The sequence below is a fragment of the Sander lucioperca genome, chromosome 4, assembly GCF_008315115.2.
Source record: "Sander lucioperca isolate FBNREF2018 chromosome 4, SLUC_FBN_1.2, whole genome shotgun sequence".
NCBI classification, from domain to species: domain Eukaryota; kingdom Metazoa; phylum Chordata; class Actinopteri; order Perciformes; family Percidae; genus Sander; species Sander lucioperca.
Genome location: NC_050176.1, coordinates 7,330,213 through 7,357,220, shown reverse-complemented (window position 1 = coordinate 7,357,220; position 27,008 = coordinate 7,330,213). Strand labels below are relative to the sequence as shown.

Sequence of the window (27,008 nt, the reverse complement as noted above, 5' to 3'; positions counted from 1 at the left end):
AAGTCAAAAATGTACAGTACACACATATATATATACACACACACACACACACACACACACACACACACACACTAACAGACCTCTTAAAGTACACTTCCTTCATCATTCCACCGCATGCTGCTGTCTGCATAAAGTCTGCTTTTAAGGCCAGATGCAGCAAAGAAGTGCGATATGTACCAAGTGACCCCAGGTTCTGATGTATGTTGGCTGAGACAGTTTAAATGTCTCTCTGATTGCACACTTTGACAACCCAGCCTCCCTGTCTGTTTACATTCTCGCTCATATAGCTGGATAATCATGCACTGCGCCTATAGTACACAATGTGGTGTGTTTGTCATTTTTCTAACCTTTATTCATCCAGGAAAGTTTTTTTTCTTAAACCTGTTTACTGTCTACCTATCCTGCACAGGAAAGTTTGCCTTCTTTCACAGGTTAAATGCCTGTGATTTTATCAGGCTGTGTGTGGGTTCAAACCCTCCTCTGGTTTTAATTTCTATGTGAGTGGGTCAGTCTCTGATTGAAATACTGTCATTCAACTAGACAGTTTCCATTTTTCCATCTCGCCACTCCTCCATTCCCCTTTGTCACTAGATTGACTTGAGTTTCAGATAATTCAACTATCCTTTCCTCTTTGTTTGACTGCCCAACTGAAGCTGTTTTCATGGCTTATACATTTTATAAAGAAATTTGTCTCAACAGTCCAGAGTACCACTCACTAATGCTGCAGCAGGGAGCAGGAGGAAGAAAAGGGTTATGGCCCAATTCGGAGAAGTGGTAACTTAGTAATGGGGACTTGACAAAGGAATGTAGGGTGTGTGTGTAAAGGTCAAAGGTTTCCCACCTGCTTAGCATGGCCGCGGTGCCGTGGTTGCTAATGAGCCTGCAATAAAATAGTTTTGAGCGGAGCTTAAATTCAGCATTTATCGCCCAGAGAGGTGAAGCCGCAGTGTTTCTGTGTTTTCTTTTTTCTCTGATCATGAGCATCCCAAAGTATTGTTCCACTGTGGAGAACTGTTTGGACTAATGACGTGATCACACTAAAACAATAATTTACTCCAACATGTTTAGAATTGTGAAGGATTTAATTATGGAGGTTAATGAACTTGGAGAGAAATGTTTGACACAAAAAGTGAAGGTCCACTCAGACATATCACACTTTTCATGATGCATTTTCAGTTTTTTTTCAAGCACTTTAAGATTTTTACTGTCAGTGTTAGCTCGAATAAATCCATGTTGGCTTAAAACCTAGGATGAGAAGTCCTTCAAGTGCTCAGATAAAAATGGAAATTTGAACATCTAGGCAGCTCCATCTGCAGAGGAAGATCTTGTGGACCTTATAGTGATATTTTTTACAGCTGCTGCTTCCAAAGTCAAGAATGAACTTTCATTCTCAACAAAAGGTGAAGTACAAAGGGAGAAATTTCCCAAAAAATACCTGTATCAATAATTTCCATCATATTTTAGACACTTCCAAGAAGAACGTGTCCAGATCAGCTTATGCAAAGTGTGTTTTATCAGGCAGTGGAAACCGTAAACATTTCTACCCAGTAGAAAGAAATCCAAGAGAGCATTCCGATCTCATCCCTAATCCAAGACTGATCTGCTTATCCTCAAGGCTGAGTCAGTTCAATATGGGAAAACTTTCCAAAGCAAGGTAGGGAGCGCATTCTCCCACAGGGTTCTTCTTCACATTCTGTTGGTCGAAAATGTGTTTGAAAAAAAAATCAAGAAACAAAGAAAAATATGTGCCATTATGATGGTTGATTAAGATATCCAGTGTCTTCACGAAGGACAAAAATCGCTCTCTGCCTTTTTCTTGCCTGAAGGGCCAAATTAACTCATCTAATCTTCTAATCATCTAATCTTCAAACACTGTTTATTTTCTCAGCTCACGGCCGCCAATCAGGGTTGGTCGACTCCATTCTGCTATAATACGACAGGTTTTAAAATCTTTAGTTAACATTGTCAGAGCAGAGTGATTGCCTTAATTGCAGAGGTTGTGGGATTAGTATGAATCACAGTCATGGAGGAGCATGAGTTAGCCCAGTGTAAGCTCTGTCTCATTATCTAGCACTGACAGCACCGGCCCATCCCTGTCAGCCTCGGGGCCAGCAACGCACAAGACGACCTGCCAGGAGTTATGTGAACCCCAAACACTATGGGTCTGCTAGTCCCATAGAAACCAAACTCCCGGAGTAAATAGACTGGAGGTGATGTTTGACATGAGCAGTGAGAACCCTTGTTTAGGGAAGATTTGGAGATCTGTTTTGCGTATTTCCGATGTGCGTCCTCTCCGTGAAAGCCTGAGCGGTGGATGTGGATGTGTGAGGCTCTAGGCAGAGGAGACAGGGTTAGGTAATGGCTTGATGTAAAACAATAGAGAGCAAAGCCTGGGGAGAAACCTTATTATACTTGGCTTTGACAGCCAGGTTGATGGTGGGGAGCTGCGCTGCGGTTGCAAAGCATTGCACAATTGATTCACAGCTAATGCTTTGAGGAGAAGTCTCAAAATGTTCACACTGTGATTATCAGATCAGACACTGATGTCAGAAAGAAACATCATCCACTTGTTTCAGTAATCCGCCTTTACTTTGAAAAGGAAACATTGCTCCATCAGTCAAACACAATACATTCACACACTATTCCCACTCATAGCCCTTCAATAAAAAACAAACTTTCCTAAGTGACAGCAGAGATTTCTGGTCTTCCTGCTAAGGAAACTGTAAATCCAGTTAGTTCCAATCATCATCACGCTCAGGAAGAATCTTTTGCCATCGTGCCACTGCATCCGTTCACACACGAGGTTCCTGAACATTGATGTGATGCAGCTCTGCCAACACTGTCAGCTCACGTTTCTTAAAGACGTATGTGTAATAGAAATGTACAAGATGCATTCCCTATCTGGCAAACAGTAGACTATCCTGTTAGATTGTATTATGTTGTCACACAGCGGAGCGTTGTTTGGGCTAAAGTTTGCGTAGATGTTGCTCCGAGCTTCGCATCGCTCCTAAAGCTGTCAGTCCCTCACGCTATTAAGACAGCTGCTCTTAGTGGGTATTGTTCAGCGGGGAGGAATGGGGACCTGACAAGCCTAAAGGGTCTTTCACTGCTATAGGCCTGAATAGGACCTGCCAATGTCATCCTCCACCCATGGCATTTTTATGGCATAGTTGACATACACACAACGCACGCTCGTCAGCCCCTCCATGGCTCTAGTCAGGGTCCCTTTATTCCTACACTGTATGTCAGCTGGTATTTTCCCATAGACATAAATTGGAGGAGATCTTTTCCAGGCAGCAACACTTTATCTTGGAATTACTCACACAAACACTCACATGGAAACACACACTCTGAGAGCGAAGGGCACACAAATAAAGACAGATGGGCAGGGAGAATCTCCCTCCCTCTGTCTCTCACGCAGGTGCAAACACGCTTTGACACACACACACTCATACCTTCTCACACACACACACTACTCAGACAAAAGACCCTTGATTACTCAGCAAATGGATGCACTACTGATCACAGGCCAGCCCTTTTACAAACTGGCCTATTATGCGGTCTCAGCGTGGGGTGGAAGTGTTGCTGGGGCCCGAGGCAGTGTGGTTGTGGAAGGCTGAAGGACTGTGTGTGTGTGTGTGTGTGTGTGTGTGTGTGTGTGTGTGTGTGTGTGTGTGTGTGTGTGTGTGTGTGTGCGCGTGCGTGCGTGCGTCCGTGCGTGCGTGCGTGCGTGTGTGTGTGGTTTTGTGTGTGCGCGCGTGCAGGGCTGAGAAGTGCTCCCATGCTGTGCTGCCTAACGAGAGGGCAGGTCAGCCATTAAATGGGCACTAATGCGGGAAATTGGAGGCCATTAGGCCTTTCTTTGTTGTTGTGCCTCTGTGTGGCTAGTTAGACTCTTGAAAAAAGGAAAGGCCTATTAGCCCCCACGTGAAGACAGAGGGTGAATATATGGGCCATTTAGCTCAGCATGGAGCAGGCTGGCCTGCTGCTGGAGGCTGCTGCAGATTGTAAGGTAGTGTGCATGTGAATGTAATGTACATTTGACATGGTGTTAATGTGTCAAAGGCTTTACAATCACCTTTCAATTTGTTTGTGAAAATTTGCAGGCTCGTAGGACAGTAGGGAAATACTCTTATCAGCCATTTTGTTTTCTACTGGGCATAGATAACAACAACAACTTTTAACACACTTTTTTTCAAATGCTCCATTTCCCCCATTCACACCGAAATTTAAGACCAATGTTTAAAAATCTATTCATTTTGTGGAAAATGCCTGCTGTATGTGTATCCAAGGCCATAAAATTATACCTTTACAAACTTTCTAAACATACAGTACGTCCTCCTGCAGTTGCAGCAAAAGAAAATCAGCAACAGTCTAGTAACTGTAAAAAGTGGGATTTTGTGAAGACAGCTGTTATGAGTTATAAAAGCATATAGCAATAAATAATAAAAAATGTATGCAATCCCACAAATTTGATTAATGATAGTATAGTAGTAGTAAAGTATTCAGTCTAATTGCTGAAAATATTTGTTTTCCTGTACTTCATAAAAAAGATGTTACTCTATGCATTCAGTACATTATATCTGTATGATTGTTTTCATACTTTAAATACTGTATACTTGCGCTGTATTAGAAGCTGTATAGATATGGAGATATACTCTGCTCTGCTGGTGTTTACTTTGCCGTCTACTGTAAATCCATTACTTAACATTAACCTTCGCTCCACTGCTAATAGCTTCATAAGGGATCCCTGCTTGCAATGAAGCAAGGTGGTTCTCACAGCTCTTTAATTGCAGCGGTTGGATAATCAGACTATATTTTATCACCCACTGACAGAACATCGTAGACTCTGCCTGCACTGGGAATTGCATAATTTGACCAAATATGAGAAAACATCAGAGTGTTAAATTATGAAATAAAGAAAGGAGAAATAGATAAACAGCTTGACTGATATGAAAAAATGTCAGACAAGCGCGTTAAGGCTGCTTGACGCCGAATGGTATCTGTCCACTGGAAATCAACGCTCACCGAATATTTAATGTGCCTTTGATAGCCCTGCAGGAATGATGAATATTCTGTGTGACTTGATCTCAATTAGCCAAGTCCCCTCGAGTACGGCCTGGGATTTAACAAGCAGCAGGCTGATCTCTTTCCATTCCTCTGTCCACCTCATCTTTTATTTTTCCAGCTTCCCCCCCACCCCTATATTTTCTTCCTTATCTGTCTCTTTACTTTCCTCACTCTCTCTCTCTCTCTCGCTCGTCCTTGGTACAGTGTCTGTAAGGCAAACTGCTAATTAAAAATACAGCGGCTCTGAAACATGGCCTTCTTTGGGAGCAGCCGAAATCCAGAGTTTAGTTGGGGTCATTAGAGAACGAGTGAAGAGGGCTAGAGGGCTCACAGGGGGCTAAAGTGCTGTGGCTAATTGGCTGCAATAAAGGAATTAAATTAGCCTGATATAATCTCTGCAGTGGGCGCCTCATCCTCCTTTCCCTTCCCTCTTCCCACTCACCCGCACCCTCGCTTCATCACCCCACATAGTTTCATGGCATACCCAGGGTGCTCCCCAATACACACTGACCAGTGTTGACCTTAAACTCCTCACACACTTCATACATCCTCCACCCACCAGCATGATCTCTCTCTCCCACTCACACGTTCTTTGTTTGCTCTCTGTATTTTATGGAACTCTCACCCTTTGTTCTGTGCGATTTGCAGCACAGTGTTTCAGCAGAATTTAAACTGTTGGCTATTTGTTGCGGAAGAAATGTCATGAAATCTGAAAGGGTTACTTTGTGAAAGTTTTTTTTTACCTTTTTAAAATAAATACCTTCCTGTTCTTCTTTGTTCGTATTGTTTTTGTCACAGAGAAGTTTGGTTTTCCATATATCTTATTTCAAAAGCCATTTAAGATTTGTTTGTTAAAGTTGAATTTGAAGTTTGGTTGTTTTGAATTTTTATTTTTTTTTGACCTGTTGCAAGTTTTATTTGTGAGATGCAGCCTTGTTTTTCTTCAAAATTGAAAATAAGTAATATGTGGTGAAAACATGCCACTTAGAAGCATTTAGAAAGAGGACATGATTGCATATACTGTAGAAGGAAAAAATAGCACAGATTTCTTGTGTCTGTATGAAGATAATTTACAGTAATTCATACAGCAATTAAACATATTGTGGCATCAACTATTGACAGACAAATAATTTGCTTGTTCAAAAGGATTAATTGAGCTGGTAATGGAAATGACATTTATATAAAGCCATAATTGCATCTAAAGAGAACGCCAAACACACAACAATGAGATGAGCGCTCCATCTATCATCTCAATCCCTCAAATGCCCTCAGCTCTCATTTAATTTGGAAATTCCTGCCTTTATCATGCCAGCGTCTGGATCAACAAACGCAAGATAAAAAGCTGTATTGTTTTAATTTATAAGAGGCTAAATAAACAGTTGCCATGGAACAGATTTATTGGTTGACATGTAACAGAGAGCAAAATATACAGTGTTACCGAGGGAACATAAATATTTCTGTAATGTCACATCACTCTGTTTTGGTTCAACAGTTATTATGGAGGCCTTTAAAAAAAATATTTAATTTTTCAGTTGTTTTGGGAGAAACAGTCATTATCAGCGATGGGCGATAATTTCTTCATCGTGAAATTCCATAGTCGTTGAATCATATCTTCTTCATTGGTGTGGTCCGACATCAGTCTAAAAAGAGGCACTGGAGTCACCTGTCATGTTTTTAAATCGCTTCTTCCTGACAAAATATAAACACAGAATTAATCTGGCCACAAAATGATTGTTTGTGATGTCTGCGCTCGAGAAGAAATCCCAGACATTAAAGGAAAATATCAGTGGGGTTTTTTGCTACTTTGAGCCAATTGTTGAAACGTTGTCCCTCTACTTACTGTAACTTTTCTCCGGCTGCTGTCTGTTTACAGTCAGCAGTTATGTAAATATCTGAGCTCATTTACCATTATTCATCCTTGTACAGTATTTTTTTTAAAGATTTATTTTATAAAACCAGAATTGGCTTCTCCAAACATTCACTCAATTTCAGATTTTACATACAAAACATATGATGAGATTATAAAATATGATGCATTTTGCTGATAATACTTATGTACCTTTACTTGTAATGTAGTATTTTTAAAGTGTGTATTGCTACTTGCTACTTTGTGTGTGTGTGTGTGTGTGTGTGTGTGTGTGTGTGTGTGTGTGTGTGTGTGTGTGTGTGTGTGTGTGTGTGTGTGTGTGTGTGTGTGTGTTGATGAGGGGCATAGAAGAGGATGTTTAACAGACTGCCATGATTTAAGTTAATACATACGCAGTATAGGGAGGTATCAAGCTGTTCAAGATATTTTGGGGCACAATTTATGAAAATATTTGCAAAAATAAGTCATAGTGAATATAAACTACTTTCTCTCTCTCAGAGGACACCCGATAGTTTTCCATTTTCTCTTAAAGGGGTTTTAGAAATTAATGTGATTACTTTTGGGGGCGCCCATAGGATTAAATGTAAACTGCTCATGTGTGGACTCCCCTTGGTGTTTGTTTAAAAGCAGAGTAGCAGAGCCCCTGCTGGTCCCCTGCTCGCAGGCGGTGGTTTGGGGTATGGGGTTTTGGTTTTGGCGGTGGAGGTGATGGCAGCGGGAAGGCTGACATTTCCTGAGAGCTGTGGAAAAATGGCGGCAAAATCTTTGTCAGCGCCTGTGACCTCCCCAGACCTCACAAAAAGACCGGACATTTCTATTTGATGGGAATGTTGATGACAGTAGTGTCTCAGTGTGGATAGTCAGATATCTAATGTGGTCTGATATGCTACAACACATACAATTAGCCGTCCCTTTTCAAGTTTCTCTTTTTTCTTTATTTGTGCCTTTATATTCGGGGTAGTGAGCAGCTAGCAGCTAAAACAAATCCAGCATGTGGATTTGGATCGAAAGTGGCAGAGATCAGTTGCTCGAGTGTGTCTTTAGAACAAATCGAGGCTGTGACCAACATCACTCAATTACCAGGCTTATCGTAAGTACGATGAGCTTAATCTCAACTCCAAGCTCTGTTGCTTGAATTTTCTCTCTAATTAGCAAAGGGAAGGCCGCCTCTGTGCTGCTACGAGACTGAGGTCAGTTGATAAAAGCTGGGAACCACTCAAAGAAACAAATTAGCCAACTTTTCCAAAACACACTCAGACACTGCTCTGAGGCCCTGTATTTCCTACTATATAGGATGTGCGGGAAACAGCGACACCCAATAAACAAATCCGTTTGCTGTCAAATTCTGCAGTTGGAGGTCAAAACAGCTGTGAGACTCGAAAATGCAGCTTTTTGTCATTGTAGATAGCGGTGGTGCACATTACAGGAGGTGTTGAAAAGCTTTAGGTAAGCTTAGCTTTATCCAGCTAATTCAATTACTCTTGTTTTAAAGGTATCAGTTCACACTTCTTTTTACTGCTCACCTGGGGGGCGGTTACAGCCGCCCACTGACTCACTAATCCAGCCTGAAGCAGTTAACTTGATTGAAAACAGACCAAACATTTTAAGGTGTCCTATAAGGAAAATGTAGACTGTTAACATTAATATATAATTTACAAAGCTACTCAAATTGTGATATATTTAATATGTCTTATAGTTGATTCTTATGCATTCCCATATATTGTTTCGATATTAACACATAGATGAAATGTTGAATCATAGGATGCTCAGAGCAAACTTGTCTTTAAAGTGCACCTGGTGCACTCAGCATGTGTGTGTTTTGTGTGTGAATGGTAGCAGTAGCTTTTGTTTGCTCTGAAGGTGTGTGAGCTGATTGCTTGGCTGAAATAAACTACAGCTCAGCTTTTGTGTTTCCTCTGAAGGGCAGAAACCCTGAATCCTGCTGGTTGCAAAGAGCAGGCATGAAGAATGTCTATGTGTGTGTGTGTGTGTGTGTGTGTGTGTGTGTGTGTGTGTGTGTGTGTGTGTGTGTGTGTGTGTGTGTGTGTGTGCGCGTGTGTGTGTGTTTGTGTTTTCACAGCGGTCCTGGAAAGGGATAGCTGGTATTTCAGCAACAGAGAGCAGTTTACTGAGGTGTTCATTATGAATGTATCTTTTGAAAAAATGAAAACAAAAACCGCATATTTAGTTTTGTGTAATTTTAGAAGTGAGGGACTAGTTTTAACTAAATACTCCACTCTATTTTTAGCTCCCTTTTTAACCTTTAGAGGGTACCATGGAATGACCTCACTGGTTGCTTGTGACAGACATGTTTTATGTCAGTGTGGTCCGGTTTAAATTTTCTTTACCTCTAAGAAAACAAAAGGCTGCAGCTGCTGCTGGAATTTTAATAAAATCTCTACCACCATATCAAGCTTTTTATGGTGACGGAGAGGAGCTGCCAGGAGTGAATTTATCAAACATGCTTTTGTTCTCTTGGCTTAACAAAGGTGTTTCCACAACAAACTGAAAATTAGAAATAAACTGACATTCGTAATTTAATGGGTGGGAATGTGTTTGTGGTTTATGGCAAACCCAACCAGTTCTTGTGTTTACGACCTGTGAAATTCAGTCGACCAACCAAGTCTACCTTGGGGTATAAAATGTAATGATTTATATCATAACACACATGAGAATAAGTGTTCTTAGCGTGATCAACATGGTACATTAACATGAGGTAATAGAACAAAAATGAACACCACTCGAAAACTATAAACATGTATTAATGGTTGTTTGCTTTATGATAATCACTGAATGGTGCACATATCATCCAACATATCAGCGGGTGCTGTATCTGATGCAAATACGTTATTAAATTACATTAAAATGAATAAACAGCAATAGCAAATCATTCTTGTTGAAGGAAAAGGTTGAGAGCAGAGTCTCCTGTGTCACTGGGGTATTTTATCGTGACTGACAGCATATGGTTATCTTTAAACACAGCTGAGTTTTTGCCTGATAGGGAGTTATGAATGGAAAACTCTACATGAATAGATAACACTGAAATGTCTGAATGACTTGTTTATAACGCCGCAGGAAACCTGATAAGCATACTGGCTTACAAATCTTCAATTGTTTTTAATTAAATGTGCTAATTTGGGCTGTGATGATGTAATTTTTTAAAACAGTCTGTGCTCATGAAACACTTGGAATTGCGCCAACAATAACATTGTTTGCACGTTTTTTTTCAATGTGTAAGAGGTATTGTGTGAACAAGCTTACATCACACCCAGTGTCAGTGAGTTTAGATAAAGTGCTTCTCACTCGTCCCCATTATCTGACATAATACCTTATAAAGCATGATACCGTCAAACACAATGTGGCCTTCTGCCCCACACCTTCACATCCAGCTTGTATGTCGTCTTTCTTTTCAATATCCAACATGCATCCCAGGACAACAGCATTATTCTCACCGGGGCAGAGTAGTCCGATAGGCTAGAATTCCCCCTGTATTCATTTAGGCAGGGTGTGAAACCACCTTTGTAGTGTAACAGAGACCTGTCTGCAGGTATAAGACCATGCACTGATCCTCCACCAACTGAACTCTACAGTGATCCCTGATACCTGCAGGCAGCTTTCACCAAGTGTGGCCCAGAATCACAGAGAGACTGAACATGGCTTTTGGCATTTACAGGCTGGATTGACAGCCAGCTCAGAGACACAGATCATATCAGAGCTGTCTCTCTGTGGCTAAAATATCTATGAATTAAATGAAATGTTATGCACTTTTATCCCTCAACCTCTTCTATATCTCAACAGTTTTGTGTGTACACTATTGTTGCTATCAGTAGGTTCCAGGGTTTTTCCAGGGGAGTCAGGGAGGAAAGCTCTGCTGTCTGAACAATATGAGTCATGCACAAGTGTAAATCTAGCTAAAGACAACAATGCAAACATCAGATCTGTGTCACTTTAAGGAAAGGATATATAAATCCACTCAGGTGAGACACAGGAGTAAATCATTTTATGTAATCTGAAAGTACTCAAGGTAAAGCTTATTTTCACGGAAAATAAAATGGAAATAGCATCATCTTGTAGTCTTGTGGAATTGAAAGTCTTGTTTTTTGCATACTGAGGCTTTTAAGACCAACAGTCTGAAGCAGGGAGGGAGAACAAGACATATCACTAATTAAACCCTGCTGTCCCTGTGTGTGTGTGTGTGTGTGTGTGTGTGTGTGTGTGTGTGTGTGTGTGTGTGTGTGTGTGTGTGTGTGTGTGTGTGTGTGTGCGTGCGTGCGTGCGTGCGTGCGTGCGTGCGTGTGTGTGTCTGTACTGTATGTGTATTTTTGAAAATGTATTGTAATTATGTCCTTGGAGTGGAGAGAAGAAGCCTCTGGGGCCCCAAACAGACACACACATCCAGAAAAAAACACACACTGAACAAACAAACAAACACCAGTGAGAAGCCAGGTTGATGGATGCTGAGGGAAGTGAGAGCTCCTCCATTATGATGGGCAGATGATGAAAAGAGCTGTGTGAGGAGGTGGTGCAGAACAACACAGACAGATGGACCAACCAGGACCCCCAGTTGGACCCAGATAACCCCCATTTCCATACGTACACACACATACAGTACAGTATGTAACCACACATAGTAGAGCCACAAACTGTATCAGAAGCGTTGTTGTTAATAATGCATGAATGCCTCTCTGGTGGTGGTGAAGGATCGGTGGCTCGGACGGCAAACCTTAATGAAGTTAGGCATGTCTGCCGCGTTCCGCTGCCAGAGAGTCATGAATAAACATCAGCCGGCTTATTAAACTTAGAGCTGGCAACTGTACTCATCAGTAAACAAGCGGCAGCGAGGGGTCTCTCGCACATACTCACAGGGATTTTGGCAGGGAAGGGAGAAATGTTAATACCAGGCCTTCACTTTCTGTTTAGTACAGTTTGGACTCTGGAGAGCAGGCAAGGACCTTGAGGAAACAAGCTAGAGAAAGATAAAGGGAGTGAAGAGTAGAGTGTGTCAGTAAGAGACAGAAAAAGGACAAGTGAAGAGAGGTAGATAAAGTATGCAGTGTTTGACCTCATTATCAGAGAACTTTCTCACCTTCCCTGACTATCTCTAATGGCATTGCATCAAGTCAGTCACACAAACAAAAGATCCTGGAAATTACAGTAATATGTAACGGCCACAGAAAATAGTCATTTCTGAACGGCCGTCAGATGTCCATTAAAATGAAATATTAGTATCAATAGTTTAACTATGGTTATAAAGTAGTGCACAGGTTACAGTGAATAAAAAATGAGGTAACCATAGCAGTTGTTCTGCTAGATGCTATAATGCTAAATTATTAGTTAACTCTCACAAGTGAGATTTAAACCATCATGACTTGAATTGATTACAAATACACTTAAAAGGTAAAAGTATGATAGTGAACAATGGACTTATTTCCACTGCTGAGGTCATTATTTTAACATGTCAGGACATCATAAAACACAATCACAAACTTGTTTTGGGTTCAGGTGCTCTAAAGGGATACCTAGAGGATTTTAAACTCTCCAAAAGGGTTACACGAGGGCCATCTGCTCTACTCACCACATGTTTTTTTGTTAATCATTTGCACAAACATGTCACCTTACTGGTTAACCTCAACAGGTTCAATTTCAAACTTGAATGCAGATTCAATAAGAAATGGTCATCATTTATCAACTATTGAATGAGTTTGTTGTCAATAACTGGAATAAATACTGTTGTGACCTATTTGTTCCACACTAAATTTAACCTTTTTACATCCTTTTTTTATTTCCTTCACAGCCTGTAACTGTAACCTTCACGCCCGAAGGTGTCGTTTCAACATGGAGCTGTACAAACTGTCGGGAAGGAAGAGCGGAGGAGTCTGCCTCAACTGTCGCCACAACACGGCTGGACGCCACTGCCACTACTGCAAGGAGGGCTACTACAGAGATCTGTCCAAACCTATCTCCCACAGGAAAGCCTGCAAAGGTACAGTGCCGTTCTTTTCTGTCAAGGGAAAGATTTAAACGTACATGTTGAACAACAACCAAATATCTTATTTCATTTAAAAAAAAAGTTTTGAAATATTGCTCTTCGAAATTTCATTACACACTTACATACTTACATACTCAACACCAGCTACTACTGACTGATATTTTTTAGGTCTGATAGGAAACCGTTTTAGATGAATCACAGGAAGTGGGGGGAGGGGGGGAGCCAGCAGTCTTTTCATTCCTGAGCCTGTCTCACCCTCATCTCGCTCTGTCAGCGGAGATGAGTTGGGGGTCTGTTGGGGGGTGTGGAGGTCGTGGTGGCATGGGGCGGGTCGGGTCTGGGTGTTCCCTCATTGACATTTGAGTTATTTGGCTTCGTTCGGGGGGGGGGGGAAGGTGAGGTGAGGGGATGACAGGACAAGCAAAACAAACAGAGCTAAGGTGTGAAGTGATCCCCAGTGCAGGTCAAAGACGAATCGGTGGAAGGGCTGCAGGACGGAGAGAGAAGAAAGGGGGGGGGGGCAAAACTCAGGTTAAGGGGTGGCAAGAGAGTGAAAGATGGGAGGTAAGGTAAGGAGAAAAGGAAGAGAGGAGGACAAGAGGAACACACCCCCACGCAGGTGTGTGCTAGATGTATCGCCTGCCATCAGCCCTCACCATAGCTAATAAGGGTCAAAGAAAGAGAGGAGGAGGAGAAAGAGGAGGAAGGGGGGGTGATTGAAAAGAGAGAGGGTATATTTTCTCACCTCTTCTGCTGCAGGGAAAGATAACAGGAGCTGACTCCCTGTGCAAACAAGCCCAGAGACACCTCAGAATCGCTCCGTATAGATACAGCTTGCACGCACGCGCGCGCGCGCACACACACACACACACACACACACACACACACACACACACACACACACACACACACACACACACACACACACACACACATACACGCAGAAATACACGCATTCTCGTTTGAGGGTTTCAGAGCGCTCACTTCCAAAGAGGAAACATTAGCTGCCTGCTGACAATTTAAGCCTGAGTTTTCTCACATCATTCACCATGTAGTAAATAAATAAACTGACCAATCACTCAGTATGACAGAAGGCAGGTCTGAAGAGTAAAACATCTGCAAAAGAATCTGATGTTCAGACAAGACAATGATATGTAAAGATGCATTTTATTAAGTCTTGACTAATACAGTTGATACCGTCGCTCTGTAATTTTCATCTTTTCCCTTTGCAGAAAAGTGCATTTGCCACAATGACACCCTTTTTTAAATTTTTTTAATTATTAATGAAACGATTGCAAAAGAAAATCACACATGCATTCGGTCCCATTCAATTCCTGACATCCATGTGACCATATCAAGCACATTTCATTCATAACAAAGCTCTCTGACAAATGCATCCATTCTATTCTCCCCTCCAGCCGCTCATGAGCGATATTTCTAAACTGACATTAACACCTTCCGTGGCTTTGGGCCTATTCTCCTGTCGAGCAGGAATGCAAACATACATTCATCACGACGGGACGTTGTGTATCATTAACCCCTATGCTCCGCTGTGTCTACCAGGCTGGCTAGTTGTGGAGATTTAACCTCTTTTTTTGTTGTTTTTACATTCCTTCTCATGTGTCAGAGACTTGATTCTTTCAGCGTCCCATAACTCACTTTCATGGGGTTAGATGCCTCAGGTTCCTGCTGTGCATTTCACCACAGAATTGTTAAACATGTTTACTTGCACTTGCAGACAAAATATACAGTTTACAATATACAGTAGACAAAATAATAATGTAGAGCATAAAAGCATAATAGCTATTACTAATGAGGAAGGTCTGTCCCAAAATACAGCAAATGTTTTTGTCCTATTATATTCATGTCTGGTGAATCCTTTTGAATTAGTAATTGACTGTATTATTTATCATTATGCCACACTTTTCTCTAATGCCTTACACATTTTAGATGATGGAGAGCTTTGCATTTTCAATCAGCAGCAAATGATTAATCCAGCATATTTCCGATGATTCTTGGCTGCTTTTCATTACTTTTTCATTGCTTACAGTGGTGACTTTCACAGTTTGCTAGCCACTGACATGAGAGACCTTGGAAGCAAGCAGTCAACATTTGGGTCACCAGAAGAGAACAAATGTAGAGCCAAATTAAAGCAGAGCGAAAACCTCAGTTCATGTAATGATAAAATGTTTTTACCATAACTGGAAAACAGCCTGCCTGCATGAGAAATCTGTTTCCACTGATGTGGAAATCTGTTCTCATACGACAACGATGACTACTTTGATGTTTGGAAACTTTGGTTAAATTAGTCATGAAGTGAAAGTTAAAACAGCAAGTCAAAAGCTGTGAAAAATGCACCTGGTATGGACCTCTGGCATCTGGAGTAAACTGTTCATGTATAGTTCATGTGCATCTGAATATGTGGGGCTGAATCTGTATTTTATGTCTGTGTAAAACGTTACGTTATGATAACTAGGGCCACTGATGTGGAGCCTCTCTGCCTCTGCTTCCTTCACCTTCATCTGTGCTCTATGAATGGATTCTGTCTCTGTGCAGGCTGGTGTTCTCATATTTTATGACTCTGTCTGATGCTCTCGCTAAGGGAAACCTGCTGCTAATGCGATGTGTACATGCAACTTTCTTTTACCATAATTACAGTGTGTATGTCATGTCATAAATATCTGTATCTGTATAATTTTCTTTTCAGAGTCACAAGTTTTCTTGTGTTTCTCAGCTATCTAAAAGCTCTCTGTGCTTGGCTTCTCAATTGTCAACATTTGCTGTTATTGTTTGAATATATCTTTGCTTTTTGGACAAAACATGCAATCTGAACACTCCCCCTTTGGCTCTGAGAACATTGCAATGGCCATTTTCACTATTTTCTGACATTTTAAAGAGCAAAATTATTTGCTCTTTAAAATGTAAATATTAGTAATTATTGTTCTGACCATCATTAATGTCATTCTCATGACTCATGATACATCATATATACATAATTTAACTTATAGCCCAAAAAAACAGCATCAGTGTGCTTTGTTATGGCTCCATGCACCCTTAGTGGAATTTCACAACAATTAAATATAATCTATAATAGTATTATTGTTATAAGATAATGATACTCCCATTGGCTTATAGCAGGAGTCATGTCATATACTCATTACATCAGAGTCTCCACACTAGTAAATATTAAATCTCACTTTTGAATCTTTCACAGTCTCTACTGCCTCTCACTGAACTAAAATATAAACACATTTCATCATTATTTATAAAATTGCCAGCTTACCAAAACGGTTTTGTTCAATTTAATCCATGAAATTTGCCAGTTTATGTACGTCTCACCTCCCCCAGCTCTGTGTAATTATAAGCAAACACTGTTCAAGTTTTACTGAGGTATTCAGTTACATCAAAACAGACTTACAATAAAGGATCTGTGGTAATTACCCCAAGCTGACAAATGATACGAAGCATGAACTGTTTCTTTTGCCAATTAAAACATTTTTGCAAGCTATATGTGGAACATTACAGATAAAGACTTTAATTGTCATTGCAATACATGCTCTCTCTCTCTCTCTCTCTCTCTCTCTCTCTCTCTCTCTCTCTCTCTCTCTCTCTCTTTCTCTCTGTTAATAAACTTAAAGTTGCAACACAGCTTTGTCCCTACGTCAAACACCTATGTGTGCTGTCAAAAGTCTTGCCCTGCCAAATTCTCTCAGGTTTACCACATCATAACTCAAGATAATTCAATGAAACTCAAACCGCGGAACTAATTTCTGTCGACTCCTCAAGCAGCGTGAACGCTTCACCGAAGTGACAGCAATTAAGAGGTTTGGATATTTATTGAACTCAAGTAGAGAGAGCCTTTTTGCTGTGTGGCTCTTGGAAGAGAATGGGCACTGTAAGGAGCGCGGGGCAGGTCGAGGAGCACAAGAGTTTGCTTTTATATGCGTAATACAATCCTCCCTGAAAGCAGCTCATTTCCATAGGAGGCTATTACAAGTAAAAGAGAGCAGCAGCTTATCCACTGCAGAGCAAGCCGTGCCCTGTGGCTACATTTACACGCCGAAATGTATAACTTCACCCCTCATTGAGTAAGAGTGTAAACATGGCATACATTTCAAGCAGCTCTTGTTTGTATCTTTAACTGTTTGAAGCCTGTGAATAAAACACACTGAGGTGTATTTGACAATGAAATGCATGAACTTAAAAAGGTGATGGTGAGATTTGAGAAGACCAAGAGATGCAGCACTCTGGGTGGTCTTTCAACACTTCTGACATATAACTGAGATAACAAATGTCACTCAGTGATAGCTTTATGTGGATGTTTAATCAGCTGTCTGATATCCTTGTTTGGCACCCTGGCATTGATTTTTAAAGTCTTAACTTTATTTTAAAAGGTAAACATTAGTGACTTCCTAAAGAACCCATCTTGATGCAGAGCCTAAAACATATTGAGTGACAATGATGACTACATGGGAGGTCTTTGCCAAATAATGAGCCCTGCTCTTGATTAGTCCCCATCAGAGGACCATCTAAACTTAATAAAATCAAGCTTGAGTTGGCGTTGGTTCTGTGACCATTGGATTGAATTCAGGCCTTCACATTCGAATCAACCATCATATAATTGCATCGGTCAGCAGCATGATGGGGAACATATTTTGCATACAGAGGGAAATTAGGCTTTGATTGAGGGATGGTCTGTTTCAATCAGAATAACATGCTAAAAAACCTACTCCCCTCTCTTCAGCATATGTCTTCCATTGACCCAGTAGGTTTTTTTATTGACCACATATAAAATGTTTTTCTGCTTGTGATTTGAAAAATATTGTTTTTCATGACTTCAATTTTAGCTCTGGATTTTCGTCGGGTGTGTGTGTTATCTGCGTGTTTTCAATTAGAACAATGCACATGTTCAGTGTTGTGCATCAAACATGGTTCACAATTTTTTTTTTGCTGGCGTCCAACATTTTTGGGCTCGCTCTGCGGCCTTAAGCATGACTGTTCAGGGCCATTGCAGCCTATTATTATGATCAATTACACACTAAACAACACAACAAGCAAGACACACCCTCTATTAGATAAACACGTCATTTAGAGAGCTGTTTATGTATAGTGCAACAACCCAATAATGCTTACTATTTCCGCTCTCCAAAGATACTTGTGGAGGAGCAGAAACCTAATTATAATAGAACACAGACTTGGGTAGCTTGGCTTCACACCAGGGCCAACAAATTATTCTTATTGGCACAGAACACACAAACCAAATGGGGGGAGTTCAGACTTCAAACACCAGCTTTATGGTAAACGATTGGCAGAGTTCAAATTCTCACATTGTGCAATCTCAGAACGAGGCCTGACTGTCTGCCTTTGAAAAAACCTTCAACTCTCCCCATTAACCAAGCACATTTTTCATTCTTTTATATGCAACTCCCAGCGCCAAGAGCTTCTTTTAGCGTTAGGAATTCTGTCTTCATCTAGAAACATGACAGTTATACAGGGCTAATCCCTTAGATTTAGTTCTACGTTGTTAGGGAGAGACCACAGATTCCCTTATATACACACACCTACGCTTCTTATCATAAACTTCTGTCAGTTCTCCTCGCTGGAAGTGTTGAGACAGAAAGGGCCTCTTGCTCTCTTGTCCCCATATCTCCCTGAGCCATCTGTAGTAGCCATGAAGCAGTGCACACAGCCACTTAACCATTAAGTGGACACACACTTAAACGAGAAACTCTTACTCACACCTCCAGAGTAAGCCAGTCCTTTGGCCAACAGGTGGGTCATCCAGCCAGAGAGTCAGACAATTTGTCATCCAACCGGACAGCAGCTCAGGCAGTCAGTCAGCCGTCAAGGACCAAATGTGAAGAGGAGGAGAGGGAGGCAGAGTGTTTCCCACATGCAGACCATGTGCTGTGCAACTTGATTTACTGGCAGGCTTGAGGCTCTGAGCTGTGGTTACCAGGAAGACGCTCTTAAAAATATAACCTGAGCTCTCTGAAGCTCCAACCAGAAACGCACTTTGCCCTTCTTTGCCTCAAACTCCTCTGACATACTCCTAAATTTACAGGCCTGAAGACGTGCTGCACCGGTCTCCACGTTTGTTAGGCTTCCTGAGGCTGTGTGTGTGTGTGTGTGTGTGTGTGTGTGTGTGTGTGTGTGTGTGTGTGTGTGTGTGTGTGTGTGTGTGTGTGTGTGTGTGTGTGTGTGTGTATGTGTGTGTGTGTGTGTGTGTGTGTGTGTGTGTGTGTGTGTGTGTGTGTGTGTGTGTGTGTGTGTGTGTGCGCATGCGCTTGTGTATTTTGTTCCTCCTCCTAATGAGCTAGACACAACTAAGCAATGAAAGCAGTGACAGATTAGTCTGATAAAGGTACTAATACACACACTTTTATGGAGGCTTCTCTGAAGTCTGATAAGAAGGTTGAACAGCACACAAGTACTATCTCTCTCTCTCACACACACACACACACACACACACACACACACTGAGGAGAGATAAGAGCAGCAACAGAAGCTGAATCACAGGAAACAGGCAATAGAGATAAAAGTGATGATAGAGGAGAGAGGAGGTAGCCTGCTGAAATCCCAAATGTATGGACTTCACCTACAGAGTTGTCTTGTAGTACTTCACTTGTCAAAATATCTCACAAAACAACAACTATGTTGTTTCCAAAAGTCCGAGGTCAATCATAAAGAGCACAGATTCGGTATTACAGTACCACTTTACAGCAGTCTTTTCCCTGAGGCCTGCCGTAATTTGGATCTCCCAGAGAGCATGTCTCTCTCACCTACAGCCTGGATGAATAACAATCGTATTAAGGCTCTAGGTCAAAGTAAAGATGAAGAACACATTACATTATAACTGAAACTTTAGCTTTTTTAAGCATAAAATTCAAACAGAAACAATCTATTCCTACGGTCAGATTACATTATTTAATGTATTGAATTCAATTACACAGTAGAAACCTGCAGTTTTGATTGTATGCATAAGCGTCACTATTAATTTAAACTTGTTTTGACATTTATACATTTTACACATTCATTTCAACGCAATGGGCCAAAAATGAAGAGATTGTTTTGAAGCTGTATTTTTGTACCGTGGGCTGAACAGTCTATGCGGTTAAAAACAAACCGACCAAACCACTAAATACCCCCACAAACCTCAAAGTACATAATTCAGCTTTGCCTTTGATGGCTTTTCAGAGTGACAAGTGACACAACACAGGAAAAAAATCTTTAGGGAGGGGCAGCGAAAGAGCAGAGCCTAACCCTGAGGCTGAGAGTCAGCATCACTGGTTTTCCACAGGAAATAAACTGAAAATACAACACTCATGGGGTGAGGAATATAGTGGTGAGAGTTTGGTGACAAACAGAGTTTTAGGCTTTGTAGGTTGTTCGATTAAAGAAGTGGGAATGTTGATTGATTATCAAGACTGTTCTGGTCTGGATTAGACTGTCAGGGTTTACTGAATGGACTATTAATTCAACCACTTCTCCTCACCAGAGCCACTACTATTCATATCCAAAAATAGATGAAAAGAAACAACTCTCAGACAACTATTATTCAACACTGATTTCAAACTTGACATGGGTTTGGCTGTGAAATGAATTAAGGGCTTGGATCGGGGAAAGCAATTGGAAGATGATTACATTCCTGAAGCATGTGTGTTCGATAGACCCCCCAGTTTGGGAGGAAGTGTGACAGACGTTTTGGGCTCGGGTTCAAAGTCTGGCATTAATCAGAAACAGACAATTAGGATTATCCTCCATTATTTTATCATTTGGTAAGCATGCACAACCCTTTCTCTTTACCTCACACATACAGCTGCAGTCCCACAGAGCGCTCACACACTGGCACACACAAGAAGGCCTAACAGCCAAACTCACACATTTGTGATTGGAGATCATGCTGATACTGTATCTTGGCAGCTTTTGTTTAAGGTAGACATGATAGTTACATGCTAATTTGCTCATTAGCAAACAACAACAAAATGTCAAAAACAATGTCTGTGGCGGATGCATTTTATCTGCTCTTTTAGTCATAATGCTACACTCACTTCAAAATGAGCGCTGTGGTGAGTTCTGTCTCTCTGTGCACGCCTCCACCTGTCTCTCACCACTCTATTATTGTTGCCTCCACTGCTGTGTACCCACCTGCACTCTCTCTATAGGTAGTATGTGTTTGTATCTCCTCACATGTGTGCGTGTGTTTGTGTGTGACCACTCACTGTGCCTCTCTTTCTTCCTCTGTTTCCTCACAGCATGTGATTGCCATCCCGTGGGTGCTGCTGGCAAAACCTGTAACCAAACCACAGGACAATGTCCCTGTAAAGACGGCGTGACTGGTATCACGTGCAACCGCTGTGCTAAAGGCTACCAGCAGAGCCGCTCGCCCATTGCCCCCTGCATAAGTACGTGGAACCCAGTCTTTACCATATCTGCCTCACTGTAGGACTAAGGGAGGGACGCACCGGACTGATGACACACACATGTGCATATTCAAAATCACACACAGTCAACACATAATACAGTATGCCACACACAAAAACACACACTGTAAAAGCAGACTTTACAGTGTCTGACTGTCAGTTTTCTGACCAGTAAATCTGCTGGCTTATTAAATAAACACACCATTACACTGAACCTCAAGGTTATGGTCTCGGCTTGTTGGTCTCTCCATAAATCTGGGTAAAGATGCAAAGTTGTTAACACCAGCATCTCCAAGCCCCAAAGTGTCTTAGATAGCTTGGGAAGATTTGGGTTGAATTACAAAATCAATCTTGTTCTCAGCATCCAATGACCATTTATTAGCTAAAATATAGCCTTGTATTAAAGTCAAAATTAAGAAATAATCTAGCATCGCCTCAGGGAAGGCCTGCAGTTGAAGATTTAAAGCTGCATTGAATAATAGCCCCATAGCAAATGACAATGGCTCCTTTGTTTCATTCTGAAAACGTGTTTTAATTGGTGCTCTTGCCATTGTATTAAATGCTTATGAGAAATACATCTCTACATGGATTTACATGGCTGAGGTCCAATAAAGAAATAAATGAAATCAACTTATTAGATATCATTGACTCCTGGAAAATGTCAAGTAAGAGCTGATTTGTCAAACATGCAGTGATCACTGTGAGATGGAAATAAAGTCTCTCTCTACAGTATGTAATCAGTTTAATCTTTAACAGCCCACTGTTACAGCGATAGCGCTTACCAAGTTTCATTTTAATACAGAGTCATGTTATATCTTTGACTTTGTGAACACCTTCCAGCGCTGTGAGCCATAAATCTACACGAGTCAATTATGAGAAACAGGCTCATTATTTAAACTGGCACGTGTGGCGGCTCAATACTGATGGAAGATTGCTGATCAACAACAACATCAGCGAAGGGACCTACGGGCTTCAGGCGCCATTGTTTTGGCAGCAATTGTTTTTCTTGTCATTATATAGACCAATTCTTCATGGGAGAAGGCCTCATTATGTCCACACGGCAACAACCAGGCGTGCACATCATTCCACAGATTGTGATTTATGGTGACATAAATGTTGTGTACGTTCAGAAAGTAGGAAGCAAGTTTGCTCAATCCCAGCTGAGGAAAGCAGATTTTACTTGATCAAAAGACTTGATTCTTTCTTTCGTCCCTCATACACACAAAGTCCTTACCTTTGCACAGCTGAAACCACCACTGTTATGCACCTCTTTCTTTGCATGTGTCTTTGATACATCTCTGCGGTTTTGTCCTCTGTACAGACTTTTTGATGAGCCCCTTCTGTCCCTGCTGCCCACAATAACAAAAAGGCATTATGTGTGTTTTATATCTTCTGTTGCCGTCCTGCTCCTTTGGAGATAAGAGGGCCGTTCTTCATGCATGGTTTCTCTGAGTGTCAACTTCCTACCCACTTGTGAATACAGGAGTATGAGGGAGGGCTGAGAGAATCAAGTCTTTGGACAATCATACAGCTCTGTTGTAGTTTTTCCACAGCAGCAGGGTACAGGGGAGGAGGATGAAACAGAGAAAGCAGGTAGATGTTGGAACATTCTTAAAGTTTTTTAAATTATTTTTTGGACAATTTATGTCTTTATTAGGCAGATAAGAGCAGAGACATGAAACAAAATTATGGGGCAGAGAGATGCAACAAAGCCAGGGATGTTGCAGTACATGGTCAGTACTATATCAAATTTGTAAATAATATTTTGAACAGCCAACATCTGATTGGTTTTTAGAAATGCAGGAAGAAAGTGTATTGGTCAGATATGGCTATGTATGAAATTTAAGAACCAGGAGCTTTGACACCGCCTCAGGGAAAACATGTATTGAGGAAGATTGGAAAGGACAAGATATAATAAATATTCAATAAAAGAGTGTTAGCGGAAAACCACTTTCTGACTGAATTTCACAAAAGCTTAATTTATGTACACATTTCACACTTTGACCCCCAGATCGTACAAATTATTGCATTGCATTTAGTGTTTTTTGAGCATATTATGCCCTTATCAGAGAGTATACAGAAGCCCTTTTTGATCTAATCTATCTGTCAGATATAACTTTGTGTGAATAAAGAAAATACACAAACACCCACTGTCAGTAATTTAGCAAATTTGCAATCTACTATCAACCATAACAAGAGCTTTGAGCAACTCATGCTCCTAATACTGGTATATTTCTTTACATTGTTTTGCCTTAACCCTTACTTACAGTGTGTAAATGTGCACATTTACACACTGTACCAACATTCATGCACACAAAGGCAAAAATACATGTATGTATGTATGGATGCATATATAATAATAATGAAACTGATCTGTCTTTGCATCTATGTCATGTTTTCTCTGGGAGTAGAGATTCCAGTTGCACCTCCTACAACCCCATCCAGCAGTACAGAGGAACCATCAGGTGAGTACAGCAGAGAGTCAAACATTTACTTTATCTTTTTTTATATATTCATCTATATGCTGCTACACATCCATATAAGCACATCTGGCCTGGAGGGGAAGATGTAGAAAATATGTGGAAGTATGTATAAATGGTTATGGGATTTTTCAACAGTCCCACGCATCACCACAATATTTTTCCACTAATGTAAAAAAAACAGACTGACGGATAAATTGGATCCCTCTTGCCTTCCCCCTCCTTATTAAGGCTTCATGAATATTAAATCCATTAGCAACAACCCTGGGATGTGCCTCCTTTAATCTCTCACACTTTCACAATTAATCAGTCTAACTGCGGCACAGTGGGGTGTTGGTCTAGCGTACAGCATGGGGGCCTGACAGTTTGTTTGATTTGATGATTTTTCATCTCTCCAAACTCCCTCTCCGTCCAATGCAGTGAAGTGAGGGAAGGACTGATTGACGTGCACTGGCTTTTGTAATTCAGCGTAGGATTCAATAACACTTTATTCATTCGTTTACCAGATAATTCATGTTTGAAATGATACCATAGTGGGTTTTACTGTCCTATCTTTAAGGACTGGATATGACATCAGGATTAGTTGCGGTACATCAAATACTAAAGCTGGATGATACGACTGAAAAACTATATAACAATAAACTGTCAGAATGGGTTCAGTAATGGTAAATGTAACCATTATTGTGGTAAAACATAAGTGTCTTAAAAAAAATAAAAATCAGTGCATGACATTTTATTGCCGGCTCACTTCTGATTAGTTTGAAGTGATTAATGCAGTATGAACACTTAGAGATTCTGGACTGTGAGTTCATTTATTGGTTGAATTGGTTGGAATCTGGTTATATGTTAGTGGTTGCTGTAGCTCTTTTCAGTTGAATTATATGCAATCCTTTTATTGAAAATTGTGATATGAGTAAACAGTATGAGACTCATAATATGTAATGCGGCAGAATTCCTACATATGTGAAGCACCAAAACTTGCATCTTGAGCTTCATAAACATAAACAGACATACATGTACAAACCCTGTTGGAATAAGTTCCGCATTTTGTTATATGGCCTCATGGTGGAAAAAGTTGAGTCATCTGGCTCGCAGCATGTTTGCTCTGTCTCACCCATGAAGTTGCTAGAGGCCCAAGGTATACATATGTTATGTACTGTACATGAATAAGAGGCTCTTGCAGCTGTTATTGGGCCCTAACGTTCCCTGGACAGCTTCGATTGACAACGCAGTCAGGATACTGCTGGTCCCCAACCCTCCTCCGCCTCTTTTCTTTTCTCCTTCAGTCTCTTTTCACTCTCCTCTACCTCCTTCGTCTCCCTCTGTTTCACGCTTTGTCTTCACATAACACTGTGGGTGGTGCCGAGCTAGAATATCTGGAGTTTCTCTGGGCCCCCTTGTCAGGAAACTGCCTGCTTTTGGGGTGTAGGAATTTTTCCTCACCTTATTGAGGGATTACTGGATAAGTGAGCGATGGACCCTTATTACTTCATCAACTTAAATAAATGCAAAGTTGATCAGCATGTTTACTTTTCGGTTTTTATACATCAACATTCACAAGTAAAAAAGGCATTTTGGATATTTGTGTTTTTTGTGTATGAAAACTATACCCTTACCTCTCCCTCCAATTTACTGTTATCATGTGAAACATTTGTTCTTCTTGTAACCCAGTTAATTAAGCCGTGTCATTGAACTAATGTAAACACAACCTGAAGGAAGCTGTGTAATGACACGGACCGTAAAATCTAATCACGAAAGAGAGTTCTGGGAATTCCCTCTCATATGTATAATGGGCAGCCCAGAGAGGTTGAAATCAAGCAGATTGCAAGGTGGCGCACCTTGATGGACATCGTGCATTGACCATGTCAGAATCATGTAGCCGGGGGTCCCGCTGGAGGCTGGAGGTGCTTGAGGCCCAGAGGATGCATACATTACCCTCTGAACCTCATCAGAAGGTTGCAGAGCAAACACACCTCATGCTCAGCCTGATATTCAAACAGGTATGATATCACCTAATATGGGATTGCAAACAGATGTGGTGATTTTATCAAACTATAATTTCCATTCTACTAATAGTACCTGCTGCAGAGTAAAGATTATTTTATACTATTATTTTTTTAACGACTACATTATATATTATATATTTATATAAATTATAATTAATAATAATTATAGTAGTAGTGGTAAAGTAGTTATGGGTGGTTTAGAATACATTTACTCAAGAGAAAGGAGAAGAAAAAAGGCTGGGGAAGTAGAAAAAGTAAACGATGAAGACAAAAACAAGAGGGGGAAATCCAAAAACCAAGAGAAAGGAGAATGAGTAGATGGAGGGGGAGGAGGAAACAGTATGGAGGGAAAAAGGGGAAGAAGATGCAAGATGAAAAAATATGGAGACTTGTAGGGTCAATTAAGACATGTAAAAAGTTCATTTTTAAATAATATAGGCTACATGTATATGTGGAAAAAGTGTCCACACGCGCGCGTGTGTGCGTTTGTGTGCGTGCGTGTGCGTGCGTGTGTGTGTATGTATGCGTGATACCAGGGGGTGTTGGGCTGACAGCTGTGAGGCAGGTGCCTTGTTGCGCCTCAGTTGAGGGGTTGAATGGAGAGCATGAGGGAAAATGGAGTGGATATTAATTTGTCTCTTGCAGTAGGGCTCTCCCTCTCTCGACCACACGTAGGGATGGAATGCATGGAGAATACCTCCGATGGTGTGGCCCAGACAAAACACACATTGTGCTGGTAGGTCACGGATGGTGTGAGTCGCCACTCCCACGGGTCGTGACAGAGACGTCTATGCAGCAACGAAATGTGGAGGAGATTAACCGCTGATGACCTGTGATGGCCGCTTCGAGCCTGTCAGGATACAAGATGTGAAAGTAACTAATGACAATGAGGAGGAGGAGAATTGGAGTGACGATGATGAGGCTCAAAAGGGTAACAAGGTTCAGTCTCATATGTGTGTGTGTGTCTTGTCCGAGGCTGGAAGTGATCAGAATCTGTGGCGGACCCCTCCTTGGATTTTTTGGACATGAGTCTTGCTTCACACACCCTGTTCAGTACTTGTTGACTCCACCGCGCTTCACAGTCATGTCAACGTGTGGATCTTATTACGCCACTTAATTGTAGAAGGAATAATGGTGAAATACATTTTTTCAATAAGCAGGGCCCAAAATACA

The 27,008-nt window shown here is 41.1% G+C and overlaps 1 protein-coding gene across 2 annotated transcripts in view; it reads left to right on the top strand.

Moving 5' to 3' along the window:
- Positions 1–27,008, top strand: part of ntn1a (netrin 1a) — a 59,579-nt gene that overhangs the window by 20,112 nt on the left and 12,459 nt on the right. The window contains exons 3-5 of one of the 2 annotated variants that reach the window (XM_031289038.2): positions 12,732–12,920; positions 21,182–21,331; positions 23,761–23,814. In XM_031289038.2, coding sequence (XP_031144898.1) covers positions 12,732–12,920; positions 21,182–21,331; positions 23,761–23,814 — 393 coding nt within the window. The remainder of the gene's footprint in view (positions 1–12,731; positions 12,921–21,181; positions 21,332–23,760; positions 23,815–27,008) is intronic. The other variant, XM_031289039.2, reaches the window with a different exon arrangement.